A 16,666-nucleotide genomic window follows, 5' to 3' on the forward strand; every position below is an offset into this window, starting at 1 on the left:
GAGTGTTAAGACCACTTCTGATTTTCAATGGTGAGTTCTAGGGGTCAGCCCAGGCTTGGCCTGTGAAGCTGTAGTTCCTGCCTATGACTTATTCAAGATAGGCGAAGAATTTGAATAAATTATATTTAATGTCCCTCTAAAAAGGAAGAAGGATGGTATATACATTGTACCATCAAAATCAACTAGTTTTAAAAGAGCTTTAAAGTCTTCTGGGGAAGCATCCAGGGATGGAGGTGGGTACGTACTTGCTGGTTCCTGGTTTTGTTATAGTTCTCATTTATTGACTGCTGTCAGATTTATTGACAGTGTTGTCTGTCCTAAGCGCTTTTCTTATACCATCTCATTTAATTCTCTCAGCCCCATGAAATAGGTATTATTTGTTTTATAGACAAGAAAACTGAAAGTTACATATTAAAGGTCATATCCATAAAATGGCAGAACTGAATTTTGAATTCAGCCTAAGTTCCAGGACTTAGTTTTCTGATTGGTAAACAATTTTGTTCGGGCCTTCTGAACATTCAGTATTTGTACAGAAGTAAAACTCTCCCCTCCCACATTACCATCCCTACCCCTATACCCTCATTTCTTCACCACCCTTCCCAGCACAGTCAGAAGACCAAGGGAGCGCAGGCATAATTTCTTTCTGTACAGTTTTTAATTTTTTATTTTTTGATGTTGGTTGTTCAGATGAATGACACACTCAAGTTACAAAAATGGGGCCTTAAAAGAAGCACATTGTACAATGAACAAGCAGATTGGAGTTAAGAACACTGAAACGCTAACCCGCTACCACGAGAAGAGACAGGGAAAGGGTATAGGATGGGAGAGGAGGGCTACCAACACAGGGGTCAGAGAACTGAAAAGGGGATTCACTTGGGGGGATGGAGGAAAGGCAGGTGTACTCCAGAGTCTACTCAATTTTTGGATGCCACTCGGTCTCCTGCGACCACTACTTGCCACCCTTTCCAAGTCTCCCACCCAATTAGGTGAGACACCCACCCCAAAAAGGGCTGAGCCAATCAGATCTTTACAAAGTGGGGTGGTCACCCTCCCCTAGTGCAGTCCTGAATTGGGGTGTAATGGTGGCAGCAGTGGGATAAGAGGCCAGAGGGAAGTGAGAAGAGCTGCTCAAAGATTAGGACCTTGCTTTTCCCTAAAGACACCCTGCCCCTTCCTCACCCCACCATGATCCAGAGGCCTCTACAAGTTGTCAAGAGAGGCTCCCAGTTACCCTGCAATTACATAAATAAATACTGAGCCCCTGGTCTTGGAGGATAAGTTGGGGGAAAGGCAGCAGGGCTGGAGGAAAGGAAGGGAGGGCGAGGGGAGGGAGGCGGGGGAGGGGTCACAGACATAGTAAATTGTTGTCTCCATCCCAGCAACACTTCTCTCTGAATTTTTTGCTCCTTTTGTTGTTGTTGTTTGTTTGGCGAGGAGCTAACATCTCAAGGACAAATACTTAAAAATATACATTATTTTTTATTTTTCTCTCCTTATCATCGTCTTGCTTTGGAGACTGTTGAGGTCAAAGTTTAAACCGCAAGAGGGAACTGCGGCTCGGAGTTTTTGTGTATTTTTTTTTTTTTTTTTTTTAGTTTTTATTTTAAATTTTTTTTCACTTTTTTTCCCAACGTATAAAAAGGTAGCGGAGTTGTCTGTGGGTTTTTTTTTTTTTAAATGGTTAAATCTTTGGTTTGTTTCTTTATTCTCTTGGAGGCCTTTATCTCTCGCACTTGCCTTTCCCACTGAGACTGGTGGGGGCCCGCGTGTCTCAATCTTGCTCAGTCTGTCTCACTCTCACTCAATTTCCCCTACCCTGGGCTAGAGGAAGAGAGAGGCACCCTGGGGTTAGGGTGGGTGAGAGAAAATAGGTCAAGAGGTCACCCCCCACTAGTTCCTTCTGAATCTTCCCAGGGTGCCAGGCTTGGAGACCATTCTCTTGGCCTTCCCCAGGGAGGAGATGTGTGGAAAACTCACACCATCCCCCTCCTGATCTTAGCCCCAACTTCTACAGGGACCTGGGGCCCCCATCCCTACTACTCACCCCCCATACACACCCAGCCCCTTCCTCCCACTTCTAGTCTCCACTCTGCCCTCCAGGAGAGAACAGAGAGAGGTGGTTTAGTTACTGGCATCTTTTTTTTTTTTTTTTTTGGCACAATTAAAAAGCCCATCATTAAGTAGACCCAGTCTCTGTCCCTCCCTTAAGTAGGAGGTCAGGGATGGGAAGAAGGAAATTCAGAGGGCTCCCCTTGCCCCAGTTCACTCACCTTTCCTCTCTAGCCCAGGCCCCTGGCCCTCTATCTGACCTCTAAGATAGCTTAGAGCCTGGCCTGGGGTCTCCCTCCCCTATCCCCACATAAAGCTCCCCAGCTCTCCAACTCTCTCGCTCACACACAGACACACGGACACAGGCTCTGTACAGACCACAAAATAAAAACGATGAGATAGTTTTGTTTCCCGGAGTCGAGGCGGGGTGGGGTGGGGGCCAGAGTGGAAGGGGCAGGTGGGGGTGGGGGGGCAGGAATTCCCCCATCACCTTCCCAGCCCTAGCTCCTTCCAGCTCCAGCCCCTTGCCCTGGCTGGCCCCCAGCCAACGATATTTGGTTTCTTTTTTTTTTTTTTTTAAACATTAAAGTTCTATGAGGTATTTGGTGCCTTATCTCGAGTCCTCGGAGGAGGGGGGGCCCAGGGGGGAGACCTGGGGCTCACCTGCCCCTCCCTCCCTCCCTCCCGCCCCTTCCCAATATTTGGTTTCACAGCTGTAGTTAAAGCTTGGAATTTGGTTATTCCCCACCCCCCAGGAATTTTCTTTTTTCTTGTTTTTCTTTTCCAAGTTGTGGGGGTTGGATGGGGAGGGTCCCCTCTACCCCCAGCTGCATGGGGGTCCCTCCACCAAGTCAGGGCATCTGCCCCTCCCTGCCCTGCTTCCTCCTCTCTCATTGCCCCACTCCCCACACGCTGGGATGGGGAGAGGTCCCAGGTAGGGGACTTGATGGGGAGGAAGCAGGATGAAGTGGGTGGTGGTGAGTCCTGGATTTTCTTTCCTTTTTTTTTTTTTTTTTTCTTTTTCTTTTTTTCCTTTTTTTGGTCTAGAATCATAGCTTTCGTTTGAGTCATCTCCACCATGCCTTCCATGCTGCCTGTCTTCTCGGAGGGGGTTTTTGGTCATCATTCCTTTCATTCTGCTCTGCTCAAACAACCTTCCTATCCGTTCAGGAGCCCTTGGCCCCTCTCCACCCCTGGGCTGGGGCTTAGGTCCTTTCACCAGGCCCTTTTCAGGACATCAAATGGACAAACTCAGAGGTAGGGTGAGGGCAGGGAGCTGATTCATCGGAGATGCTTACATTCTAGCAAGGATGGGCTGACGAGGTGCCAGGCCCCATTAGTGCCAGGGGTGGGAGAGGTGCCGCTCCACCACTGCCCAGACAAGGCACCGAGGCCCTTGTGATGGCTGTCTCTGCTGCCTCTGTGGCCCAGCCCAACAGTTTTGTTTCCCGGTTGGGAGAAGGGAGACCAGAAGAAAAGAGAACGCTGAGGCTGGGGCTCCGTCTGCCTCTCTTTGGAGTGTCCAGCAGAAAGCATGGAGGCCACCCGGCCATCTCCAGGCTCCCCTCCCTCTGCTCCTGCCCAGCCAGGGGCGGGGACCACTCTGATTTCAATGGCTCCAGTCCTTCACAGCAACACTTTGGTTTGAGGAGAGACACAGAAAGAATGAGATTGAGAGAAGTGAGAAAAGAGCAAAGGGAAAGGAAAAGAAAGAGGAGAGGGCAGGGAGGGAGGGAGGGCAAGAAAGAGGAAGGAGACAGGAGAGAACAGAAAAAGAAATCAAAGGAGGAATCAAACCACCGGAAAACTGTTGGTTTTCCTTCGTCCATTCTTTTTGCTTTCTTCTTTTTTTTTCCTGTCTTTTTTTTTTAAAGCTTTTTCAGTTGATTGGGGGGGGCGAGGAGTTTGGGGCTCTTTACCCCTGTCCCTGACACCCTCTCTCAGCCCTGCCCACCCACTTCCATCCACCCTGGCTGAGGGACAGGCCCTGCCCCAGCCGTCCCCCTCCGGCTTTCCCGAAGACGACGTCCATGAGGTATTTGTGAAGAGAAAGAAGCATCCGTCCTTCCATCCGCCTTGGGGACCAAGGGCCTGGACCACTGGTGCAGGGGCTTGGCTCCACCTCGAGCTTCCTTCTTATTCTTGAAGAGTCCTTGTCTTCTTTCCCTTATATATTTATTTATATATATATATATCTATAAATTCTTTTTTTCTAGTTTTAATTTATTGTTTGTTTGGTTTTTGTTTGTTTGTTTGTTTGTTTTTTTGGTTCAAAACTTTGTTGGCCTCCATAACAGCAGGAGGGCAAGGTGGCTCCCAGTAGCGTCTCTCCTCTGTCCATCATCAAGATGCGTCTAGGGCTGGGCAAACCCAGGGTCCAGCCAAGACTTGTGGAGGTCTCATGGGAGTGGTGGCCACCACAACGCCCTCTTGGATGGGGACCATAGGTCATGGCACTGTCCCCGCCACATGGACCCTGATGGGGATGCCATCTGGAGGAACCCACCACTGGGGTGCGTGCGTGTGTGCGTCGGGACAGGGGAGGGTAGGCATCTGCCAGTGTCAGAGGGACACAGGGTGGGCGGAGTGAGGTGAGTTATCTTTTTGGTTTCTGGTTAATGTCAGAACGTGAAGGATCCCACGGATAGGCACTGGAATATGAATATTTTTTTTCAGGGAAACTGACAGGATGGAAAAAAAGACAACTTGAATGCCCTCACCTCATCACCTATTGCCTGAAACATCCACCTTCCCACAGGCTGGAGAGGGGTAGATTCCAGAGCACAAGAGGGTGACAGGGTTGAGGAGGGGCTTATGAGAGCTGGAACTTGGCAAAATGGCCTAGCCCACCCTTCAAAGGGAAAAGGGGGAGGTACAGGGTGAAACATCATCCCTGGGCCTTCCCCCAAACTCACCCCTGGCTGGGGAAGGGAAGAGGGCTAAAGAAAGACCCCCTGCCCAGGTGGGGAGAGCTGGGGGCTAGGGGAGAGGGGGACATATGGTAGGGACACATTCTGTTGAGCACAACGCTAAAAAGTCTGTACATCCTTTGGATGAAGCTACTGAATATTTGGTGTAAGGTTGTTCAGGCCCTTTCTTTCACCTTCTGGAAAAGAACATTTGATGGGTGGTTCTGGGTCAGGGCCCTCTGCCCCAGGCTGTGCCCTGTCTCCGCTGGCCCAGGGTTGGGGCAGGGGTCAGCAGGCTGGCACCAGCAGGCTGGCACATTCTCTTTTTCCTTCTTTAGCCCCCACTCGGGGGGCAAGGTTGGAGGTTGCCCCACAGCCAGGGCTCGGCAGCATGAGGTCCGACCTGCAGGAGGCTGCTCTGCTCCTGGCTGGGGTTCTTATTTGGTGTCGTAGCAGTGAGGGTGAGCACTCTGAGGTCTGGCTCGAGACTGGTTTTTGGTTTGATTTTGTGGGGTTTTTGTTTGTTTTTGGTTTTTTTATTTGTTTTTCACCTCTGGTTCCTTTGGGGCAGCTGGTTTCTGTTGTGATTATTTTTGGTTTTCTTTTTTGTTGGTTAGTTTCTTCTTTTTTTGGTTGATTGGGTTTTTGGTCTTTCCTCCCTTGTCACTCCTGCTCCAAGGACCCGCTGTACCCCCACCACTGGCCTCCTCGCCCTCTTTCCAGGCGGGGGACCAAGGTGGAGGGTCAGAGGAGTGGGAGGGGAAGCATGATGGGCCCTCACTCAGGCTTGGACCCTGCCTCGGGCCCCCCTGGGCCTCCAGGGGTCTGTGCTGCCGCCTCACTACAAGTGGAGGAGGAGGAGGACGAGGATGAAGAGGATGAGGAGGAGAGGCCAGGAGACTTGCTGGAGATGGAGGCTGCCACTGCTGCAGCCGCTGCTGAGACCAGGCCCACGCCTGGCGGGGCGCTGAGCAGGGGCAGCCCGGCGTGGTTCAAGAAGAGTGGCGAAGTTACCAGGCCAGGGCTCCCTGGGGCCGCGCCAGCCGCCCCCAGCACCAGGTTCCCGCTGCCATCAAGGCTGGTAAGGGGCAGGGTTCCACCAGAGGCCAGGGCTGGTGGGGAGAGAGAGAGGCTGGGCTGGAGGCACACCAAGCCAGGGGAGACCTTCGCCTCCCAGTGTCCTACCCCAGTGACCCCATCAGTGCAACCTGTCTGTCTCCCCATTTGTCCCACTGCCCCCATCAGCAACCCTCACACCTTCCCCAAAGGCAAGATGGGGATGAAGAGGCGAGCGATGCAGTGAGCAGGGGCAGGATGGCATGGCTGGAGCAAAATGCAGGGGGAGGGGGCTCAAGGCCCTGAGGGACAGGACTAGAGGATGGGATTGGTGACAATGGGAGTGACATGAGGCAGCACGCACCTTGGATAGTGGCCAAAGGGTTGTTGCTCATGAGGGCTGGACTTAGCCCGGAGCTCAACCCCACCATTGTGCTTCTGCAAGAGCAAAGCAGAGGCGTTAGCAGGGGCAGGGAGCTGCGGGAACTGGGGTGCAGCTCCCCACCCTGAAAGCAGCAGCGACCCAGCTTCTCCCCACAGCCTCCCCGCCTGCACCTGCACACTTACCCCGTGCTGGGGTTCAGGCCTGACAAGCCAATAGCCGAGTGGCTGCCTTGAGGACTGGGGTTTGTGCTGTTGGTGGTGGCCGGGGGTGGGGGAGTGACAGAAGGGATGGAATTGAGGGGGGGCGCGGGCCCGCCCCCGCCTCCACCCCCTCCAGCTGTCCGACTGGGGTGGAGCGTCCCCACAGCTGAGGATAAGGTAGTAACTGCCAGAGAGAGATAGAGAGATGGGGTCTTCAGCTTCCACTAAGTCCCCCATCAAGGAAGCTGGGATCAACCCCAGCTTGTCATTTCCTCCAGCTCACTCAGCATCTCCTCAGCAGAACAGACTATACATCCCTGTTCCCTCTTCCCTGAGCCCAGAGTCATCTCCTTGTGCCTCTGCAATGGGAAAGTGGTTCCCAATAACCTTAGTAAGAGCAGCAGCCTCCTCCTGAACCTGTGCCAGACAGATGCTGGCTCTGCAAACCACACCTGAACCACTTTGACACTGACAAGAAATGGGGCACCCAGGAGACAAAACCCCATTTAGGGACTCCTTCTAGAGGCCATAAAGAGGGCATAAGTATGGGCATGCATGGCAGGGAGGGACTGAGGGCCTGTATGCTCTGTCTGGGATTAAGTTGCCTGGCTCTGTCATGTCACAGCTGTGCCCTGAGATGAGCGCCTTCACCTCTCCAACGTTCAGTTCCTTCTTCTGGAAAATGGGAATATAATAGAACCTAACTCATAAAATGGGTGTGACAAATCAGTCTATAAGCTTTATAAGGAGCTTAGAATGGGGCCAGGCTCCCACTAACTATTTATAAACCTTTACTTATTATTTCTTAAACTGAGGAAACTAAGGGGGGCAATATAGTGTTTGTTTATATTATTATTATTATTATTATTACTACTACTACTACTACTACTACTACTACTACTACTACTACTACAGTTCTAAGGATTGAACTGAGGGCTTCTGTCATGCTAGGCAAGCACTCTACCACTGAGCCACTCCAGTTCCTGCACTCTGGTCTGTGTATATTTATACGCATATCTTAGCCGAGTGGCTGCCTTTTATAATATACATTACAAAAATTGAGGCTCAGAGAGGTAAAGTAACTTCTTGACTTCACATAGCTTATAAATGACAGAGGCCAGGGACAAAAGCTATGTGTGTCACTTTTTAGCCACCTCATGCTTTTCTCACAGGAAATCCTGGAGCAGATTAGAGCCCTGATGCTCTGGTGGAGGAGGAGGAGGGTCTGCCTTCTATCCTCTGTCCTTCCTACTCCCCTTGAACCCCAACCTCCAGACTCAGCCTGAGGCCCATGGCCACACAGCCACTGGAGAACCTCAGGCTACAGCCTGTGCAGCATCCTCCCACTCCCCTCCCGGCCTTCTGCCCTCCCTGACCTGTTGTGCTCAGACTGCTGGAAGCTTGGGACAATGGTAAAGTCCCTGCGCCCCCTTGGGGTGTGACCTGGGGAGAGAGAAAAAGAGGTATGTTTAGGCCATTGTCTCTCAGAAACCCCCATGATGCTCCCTGTGCATATGACCCCCACTGTCCTCCCCAAGGGATGGGGGGAGAAGGGACTTTGTATACAATGCTACATTTGTATTATGTCACTTGCTTTCCATTATATCTTTCCTCACATTTACCCTAGGTGAGTCTGAGTCACAAGCAGGAAGGAATAATTCTCAACTGAGAGGTCTCCCTGCCTCCCACCTGGCACTCTCTAGTCCGGCTCAAGTCCTCCAATGACATGTGACTGAACTGAGGAGCAACTGTTCTTTGTGCTCCTGCTGACATTGGTTCTCCCAGAATTAATATACTTGCCTTTTTAAAAAATTTTTTATGGTACTGGGGACTGAATCCAGGGTTACTTTACCCTTTTACCTTCTCAGCCCTTTTAACTTTTTATTTTGAGGGAGGATCTCTCTAAGTTACTGAGGCTGGCTTTGAACTTGTGATCCTTCTGCCTCAGCCTCCCGAGTTGCTTAGATTACCAGCATGTGCTACTGCACCCAGCCACACCTGCCCTCAAAGATAAAATCTTTGTGTCAGTGTTGGGATGTCATATTACTTGATTTCCTGGGATCATCCCTACCTCCAATCTCACCTTTCTATCAGCCCCAGAAGCCTTGCTGAATTTGACCCTGTCCCTCCCCATCTTAATACTCCTTCTTAGCTCCTCACTACTCAAGATCAAATTCAAGTTCCTCATCATGAACTTGGGGCTCCTGCCTCCAGCCATCCCCACTCGACATTGCAGCTCCACTCAAAACTGCCCAGGAGTTCCTGCAAATAAGCCTGGCACTCCAGCATCTAGGCCTGTGTACACACCACTCCCTTCACCTGCGAAGCCCTTCTCCTCACATGGCCGGCTTTGGCTTATCCTTTATGATTCAGCTCAAAGGATCCCTCTTCCTTCCACACCCCTGGGGCAGGGGGCTCCTCTCTGGAGTAGCACTCCTCTGGAGCCCTTTCCACAAATGGAAATAAAGGAATGGGAAAAGGATGTCCCAGTTGTGTATGATACTGAGTGGGCCTGTGCACAAGCTGTGGTCCTGAGGGTTCCCCCATGGGTAAAATGATGTCCCCACCAGGTAAAAACAAAAACAAAAACAACAACAACAAAAAAAAACACCTCTCCCTGTCTCTGTATGGATGTGAGCCTGGTCCATTCCCTGGTCATATATATCCATCCCCATGTTGCTATGTCCCTGTGAGAACTCTGTGTCAGTATATATCTGCACTTGGAAACCCTGTGTTCCCGGTATGACTGTACTTTCTATGTGACTGTCCCCAGGGGCCTCTGTTCTAGGCCCTGTGGACAACCAGGTAGGTTTGTTTCACATAGGTGCCTACCGGGCTTGTGGCTCCCCTGCCCCCCACAGGGCCCTCACGGTACCAGATGGGGGCTGTAGCTGGCTGGTTTCCCTGGGCTGGGCAGCATGGGCGCCGCGCTGCAGGGGTTGATGCGTTTCTCCTTCTGGCGTCGGTTGCAGAACCAGACGCGGATTACTTCCTTCTCCATGTGCAGCTGCTCGGCGATCAGCAGGATCTCCTCTGAGGTAGGCTTCTGGTTCTGTGGGCAGAGGGCTCGCTAGCACTGGCCTTCCCTCCTGCCACCCTCTGGGCCGCCAAGGAGGATGGGGCCTCACCGCTAGAAAACTCTTCTCTAAGGCGAAGCGGACATTTGTCTCGATGCTGGTCCTCTTCTTGCGTCTCCGGCCGGGCAGCCCGTCAAAACCCATGCTGGGGCTGCTCAGCTGGTTAGGGCTGGGCAGGCTTGAGTCGACAGACATAGTCTCTGTGCCAGGAGGAGACATGGGCTTGAGAGGACCCTCCCACTGCCACAGCCCGCATCAGGTCCCCAACCCTAGAACTCCAGCCCAATCTCACCTGCGTCATTGAGCCACTTCTCCAGGAGAGGCTTGAGTTTGCACATGTTCTTAAAGCTCAGGTTGAGGGCCTCAAAGCGGGAAATGGTCGTCTGGCTGAAGTCATTGCCGTAGAGCTTGCCCATGGCCAGGCCCACATCACCCTGAGCCATGGAGTGAATACGGGCTGAGGTCAGGGAGAGGTCTTCCGGTACTAGGGTGCCTGTCAATTAGTGGTCTACTCCCCGCACCCCCATCAACTGACCACACCCCCACGCTGCACGCCTCCCACCCTGCAGGGTGTCCCCAGACCTGTGTGAAGCCCAGCTTGATGCGTCGTTGCTTGAAGGTGCGGGCGAACTGCTCCAGCTCCTCCAGATCACTGGGTTCCTCGGGGTGGGATGGTGGCTCCAAGCATTTGGGGGGCTGCGGGTGTGAGAGGTGCGGGTCGGGCAGCGTGGGGCGGGTCACGGCCTGGTGGGGCGGGCAGGTGGGGTGGGAAGCAGGACGGAGGGCGAGGATGGTGCTCAGCAGTGTCTGCACGTCCCTGGTCCCTCCCTGCAGTCCAGACTCTTCCTGCAGGCTCCCCACGACCTGCCCCAGGAAGCACCTCAACATTCACTGTCAATCCCGTTAAAGGTTCGACTCTGCTGCCCCTCATGGGTCCTGTCATTGCCTGGAACTCTCTGCACTGCCCCTTAGAATCTGTAATCACCCAGAAGGAGCAGCCAGCTTCTTTTGCCAAGTGCTTGTTCCCTGGAATGAGGAGGAGGGGAGTGGTACTTCCCTCCTCCTCTCCACCAAGGAATCAAAGACTGGCTCTGGCTGTGCCACTGAATTGCTGGACAGCTCAGGCTAAGGCTCATAACTTCCCTGGGCCCCCCTTTCTCCCTCTACAAGGAGGAAAACCATCATTGCTGCTCACTGGGGTTTTGGAAGAATCAGGTTAAAAATAAGTGGGTTTCCAGACCCACAGAATGTACAACACCAAGAGTGAACCCTGATGTTCAAGCTATGGACTTTGGTAATAACAATGTGTCCATGTAGGTTCACTGACTGTAACACATGCACCACTTTGGTTGAGGATGTTGATAAAGGGGAAGGCTTGCATGTGAAGGACAGCAGGTATATGGGATCTACCTTCCCTGTTTGGTTTTGCTGTGAGTCTAAAACTGCTCTAAAAATTTTAAGTCATAAAAAAATTGTAGATAGGCTGGGTGCAGTGGTGCACACCTGTAATTCCTGCAGCGTGTGAGGCTGAGGCAGGAGGATTGAGAGTTCAAAGCCAGTCTCAGAAAAACTAAGGTGCTAAGCAACTTAGTGAGACCCTGTCTCTAAATAAAACCCAAAATAGGTCTGGGGATGTGGCTCAGTGTTTGAGTGTCCCTGAGTCCAGTCCATGGTACCCCCCCACAAAAAATTGTAGATTGCAAATAAAATATAAAAACAAAGACAGGGAGTACAATGAAAGAGATGGGCAAAGAAGCAAGAGTTCTATCTGGAATGCTTCATTGTTCTAAAAATAAAAAGTCTAAAGCAGGTGGTAGGAATAGGGATGTCTGTCATCTCTGATGATCCCAAATCCTGAGACCAGCTGTGGTTTGGAAATCCTAAGTTTTTCAGAGTTTGGGAAGTCTATATCTAGGGCATGTATTATAGATAAGGTGACATCTCCCAATCAGGCTAAAGGCATTACCTTGTAATCAGACACATTAGCAATTCTGCAGCAGCAGGAATATTATACCAAGAGACATAGGAAGTCATACACTGCCCCGTATCAGGCAGGGCAGCTTTTGCAGCCAAAATAGTTCTGGTGCCAATGTTGAAGAACACCTTGACTTTCAGAGCATTTGAATTTCAGCGCTGTAGCCAAGACCTGTATTGGTCTTTAAACTTTTCAGTCTTTCTGAACTAGCTCATACGTGTGTGTGTGTGTGTGTGTGTGTGTGTGTGTGTGTGTGTTTGGGGGCACTGGGAATTGAACCCAGAGGTTTGAGCAGGCTAAGCATACACTCTTTAACTGAGCTACACCCCCAACCTCTGTATATTTTCTGAAAGGGTTGTACAAGAAAAAAAAAAAAAAAGGAAAAAAACTGAACTAAGTAAAAGGTGTGAAAGAGTCTCATTAAACTCTAGAACCCAGGCAGCAAACTGAAGGAAAGGGGTCCAGGCAAGAGGACCCTGAGGTGCCCTGGAGAGCTGATACCCTTTCTAAGGGGGGGGGGGGAGGGCGACTCACTCACTGCCTCCAGGTAATCACATGAATGTACATCAGTTTTGCAAGATATTCTGATTTGTGAAGAGAAGCTGGAAACTGGTGCTTTCTGGGAATTAAGCTGATGGTGGTCAAATAAAACATCTGTGGGCCCCTCTCCCAGGACAAACTCTAAGTCTGGGAAATGAACATGAGTTTGCGCCTAACAGATGCCTTGCTCACAAGAACCCTCCAGTTTCATGCTGGAAGAAACCAAGGCATTTCTAACAGAAAGCCTTGCAACCTCCTGAAAGTTTGTATTTGTTAAGATGCATATTTTGAGGGCATGGGGATCATCCGATCTAAATCTTTCTTCACATTCTCAAAGGAGTCTGTGTGCCTGAAAAGGTTAAGAAGCACTAGTCTAGTTTGACTCCCTTCGTTCTCTAGAGGAAGGCACTGTTCCAGACAGGAAGCATGCTTTGGGGTCACACAGAAAATCTGCGGCAGATTCCCCAGCTTCTGTCTTGGTTCCTGTGGCTTGGGGTGGGCAAAGAAAAAAGACTCCCCCCCACATACCACCTCTGTTCACCCAGCCGAGGGCCCTGCTACTAGCCTGGCCTGGGCACACTCAGAGGATCCTCTCACCTGTGTGGGAAGCCCGGCCCGGGGTTGGGAGGTCAGAAGAGCTCCCTGGGTTTGCTGAGGTAGCTGGAATAGATTTGGCGTCGGTAGCAGGCCTGGAGAGAAACGGGGGATACACAAGGTGAGGGGGGGATGGGGGAGGTAAGGGAATACTGTTGAGGCATCAGGGAAGTGGATTTTTGTTTGTTTGTTTGTTTGTTTTGTGAGGGAGCAGGGACAGGAGGGGAGACTTACCTGGCTGACTCTGCTGGGTCTGCGGCAGCAGGAACTGAGCAGGTGGCTGGAGGTGGTGGCCTGGCACAAGCACCAGCTGCTGGAGCTGGAGGAGCTGCTGTATGTCCTGGCAGAAAGGTGATGGACAGAAAGACCATCAGCCTAAGTCCTGGCCAGATTCCTCCCTCTCTGTATCACCTGAGTCCCCAAGGGACTAAAACAGGAACAGTGCAATCTGGCACTGGGCAGCAAGGGAGTCCATCAGTCTCTGAACAGCACCCTGAGCTGAGGGCACCCAGAGGCTTCTTTTGCCAAGGGGTACCAGAGAGTCCCATATGAGCAGTCTTAGGAGAGCTCGCTCTTTATTTATTTATTTTCCTTCCTAATGAAATATTTGCCTTGCCATACATTCCTGCAGAACAAATAGGTTTGTTTAAAAATGTAAACCAAATGGGCTGGGGCTGTGGCTCAGTGGTAGAGCACTCGCTGAGCACATATGAGGCCCTGGGTTCGATCCTCAGCACCACATAAAAAATAGATAAATAAAACGAAGGCATTGTATCCAACTACAACTAAAAAATAAATATTCTTTAAAAATGTAAATCAAATTAAGTCTTTCTTCTTTTATAAAACACTCCTAAGACAAATGATAAGATACCCCAAATTAGTTTTAAAATACTTCAGCAAATAGAGGCTTTGTAAATTGGCAAAACCACTTTGGGCAACTCTTTTGCACTGTTATGAATTGATAAAAAGATATACTGGAATCTTAATCTCCAGAACCTCAGAGCATAAACTTATTGGAAACAGGGTCTTTGCAGATGATCAAGTTAAAACAAAGTCATTAGAGTGGACTCTAGTCCATTATGATTGATGTCCTGATAAAAGGGCAAATTTGGAAACAGAGGAAAGATGATGTGAAGAAACACAGGGGAAAGATGACCTTCTACAAGCCAAGGACAGACTTCCAGAACAGATGTTTTCTTCACAGCCCTCAAAGGGATCAACATGCCAACACTTTGGTTTTAGACTTCTAGCCCCCCAAACTGGGAGAAAGTAGTTTCTCTTGTCTAAGTCACACAATTTGTGGTTGTTAGAGCAGCCCTAGTAAATTAATCCAGTATCTACTGAAACTGAACCTAACCTGCCTTATGATCCAGCATTTCCTCCCCTGGGTATGAAGACCATAAATGTGTATGAATGTTCTCCACAAGACGGGCTAGAATGTCCATGTAGGCCATTGGAAATAGCCAGAACCTGAAGACAGCCCCAGTGCCTCACAGCAGGGTGGGTAAATAATTCAATGGATGCTACAGCAATGAAGATGAGCGTCCAGAGTCTACCTGACATCACACACAATAGCACCAACTTCCCGAGCCTCGTAAGTGAAAGAAGCTAGTTGCAGAAAAGAACACCTGTTGATTCTCCTCGTTTCATTTCCTGTCAGGAGCTTGGGAAGCTCTGGATGCCAGTTCATGGGCACGCCCACTTTGTAGGTATTCATTGAGCTGTATGTCTATGTACACTTTTCTGTATGTGTTATACCTCAGTGAAGTTTTTCTTTTAAGGGTGTGAGGCAGGGGAAGAAGCCGAGGAATAAAATCCAGCCCACCCCACCTCCAAAAAAGTGAGATGTATGGATGAAATCCTACTTGCCAGTAGGACTGACAAAACGTTGGTGTCTGTTAAGCTGGGCGGTGGGCATATGAGGTTCATTGCATCAGCCTCTCTATTTCTATGCTTGGACATTTCCAAAAGGAAAAGCAACACCCCCATACACACTGCAATCAAAACTCTTCACCTGGGTATAAGGCCTTTATATAGGCCTGTGCAGTTCTCCCTGACCTCAACCCCTCCTTCTGTCCTCTCCAGCCACTCAGTCCTCTTCTGAGCGATTTTTTTTCCTGTCTCAGGACCATTGCACATGCTGTTTCCTCTATGGGCATGTTCTAGTTCTTATACAAACTCTCCTCAGAGATGCCCACTTTGACTATGTAATATAAACAAGCCCACAACCCAACCTCCTTTCTCAATCCCCTTTTCACCTCCTTCACAAGCCTCATCAGACTTCAGGGGTGGCTCTTTCTGTTTCCTTATTCATAGTGTGCCGCCCTCACTAGGAGGTCAGTTGCATGAGAGCATGATCTTGACTCTTTCCATCACAACACTGTATCCTTAGCACTAGAATAGCACCTAGCACCCAGTAGGTGTTCCACATTTATGTTACAGACAAAAACTCATACTTCATCATTTACTTTCCAAATTTTATGTATATGTAGCGAAAAGCTATAACATTATTTATGATATTTTTCTCTTCTGGGAAATTTGGGGTGTTGGCATATGCCCCTCAATTCCTTTCAATGCTAAAGACCAATTTAATGTCCCAGGAAATGAACATTTGAGAAAAATATAAGCAACTCGACAGAAAAGGTTGATTTCCTTAATAAAGAGCAATTACAAATCCATAAGAAAAATACTAATGATCCAGTACTCTAGAGAGCGCCTACCAAAGGAAGTACAGTGAATTCACATCACAAGTAAACAAACAGAACTACACTGAGGTGCTCTTTTTATCTCTCAGATCAGCAAAGATGAAAACAGTGCACAAGACACCACAGTGGAAATGTGGGAAAACGCTCTTCCCGTGACTGGTGGGGGGGAACTTGGCAATGTCTATAAAAATTGCAAATTACATATCCTCTGACACTGCCGTTCCACTGCTAGGACTTTGTCTTAAAGACACATTCACGCTTGTGAAAAATGACCTCCATAGAAGGATATTCCCAACAGCATGCAGTGTTCTAGCAAGAGTAGGAATCAGTTGGTCATGAAGCAATAGAGGATGGGTGGGTGAATTAGGGTGGAGCTTCACAGTGGACACTATGCAGTCATCAAAAGAAGACTCTTTGTGTCTTGATATAGAAGTCTCCAGAGTGTCCTGTCAAGTGGAAATCTCAAGAGGCAAAACAATGGATATGATGTGCAATTATTTGTGTAAAAAGTGTAAATATAGGTATTGATTTGGGTATGCATAGATAACATTTGGAAAACTATACCAGAAACAGGTCATGCTGTAAATCCTTCTGCATTTCTTAGATTTGAAACATTTACCTTGTCCAATTAAATATTCAGGTGTCCTGCCCCCGCCCATCCAAATAGTGGCGACCAACATCTATGCTTCTCCAATCATTCATCTTACAACAATTCAAGGCTGTTTCCTATCTCCCTGAAAAGAGAAGCCTCTGCTTTCTCCATTTCCAGCAGAGGAGGAGGTATGCTGATGCTTCTTCCCTCTAGCTGCCAGTCCCCTCAGTGTCCAGTGTAAGGGTTTTGAAGTCTTCCACTATATCCTGAGAGACCAAGTCCACTCTGACTTCCTTCTCCTAACTACTGCAGCCCAATAACATGCCCATGGCCATCTCCCTTCAGATGTAGATCAACTTCAAAGCAAAACATTAAGCTTTACAGCCCTCCATTTACAATAGACCCTCCCAAAGCCCTTGACCTAATATTTCATAATATTATCTTCTTTTTATTTCAAAGCCCTCCAAACTGTATACTCTTCAGGCCTCAGAAAAGGAGACCCACCCTGCTCTGTGCTGCCCTCTCACAAGACAAGTTTGTTGATGTACTTTCTTCCTCTGCTAGTCTGAAACTCTAGCAGGAAG

The 16,666-nt window shown here is 49.5% G+C and overlaps 1 protein-coding gene across 10 annotated transcripts in view; it reads right to left on the bottom strand.

Annotated features, from left to right (window-relative positions):
- Positions 1 to 4,581: 4,581 nt before the first annotated feature.
- Pou2f2 (POU class 2 homeobox 2) overlaps positions 4,582 to 16,666 on the bottom strand; it is a 34,487-nt gene continuing 22,402 nt past the window's right edge. For 3 of the 10 annotated variants that reach the window (XM_076837759.2, XM_076837757.2, XM_076837756.2), the window contains 10 exons: positions 13,020 to 13,125; positions 12,789 to 12,880; positions 10,259 to 10,420; positions 9,969 to 10,110; positions 9,728 to 9,876; positions 9,475 to 9,651; positions 7,976 to 8,042; positions 6,582 to 6,783; positions 6,379 to 6,452; positions 4,582 to 6,070 (listed from right to left, as the gene is read on the bottom strand). In XM_076837759.2, the coding sequence (XP_076693874.1) occupies positions 5,736 to 6,070; positions 6,379 to 6,452; positions 6,582 to 6,783; positions 7,976 to 8,042; positions 9,475 to 9,651; positions 9,728 to 9,876; positions 9,969 to 10,110; positions 10,259 to 10,420; positions 12,789 to 12,880; positions 13,020 to 13,125 (1,506 nt within the window). In that variant the 3' untranslated portion in view covers positions 4,582 to 5,735. The remainder of the gene's footprint in view (positions 6,071 to 6,378; positions 6,453 to 6,581; positions 6,784 to 7,975; positions 8,043 to 9,474; positions 9,652 to 9,727; positions 9,877 to 9,968; positions 10,111 to 10,258; positions 10,421 to 12,788; positions 12,881 to 13,019; positions 13,126 to 16,666) is intronic. The other 7 variants (XM_076837755.1, XM_076837762.1, XM_076837753.1 and 4 more) reach the window with 3 other exon arrangements.

Source organism: Callospermophilus lateralis, chromosome 18, assembly GCF_048772815.1.
Source record: "Callospermophilus lateralis isolate mCalLat2 chromosome 18, mCalLat2.hap1, whole genome shotgun sequence".
NCBI classification, from domain to species: domain Eukaryota; kingdom Metazoa; phylum Chordata; class Mammalia; order Rodentia; family Sciuridae; genus Callospermophilus; species Callospermophilus lateralis.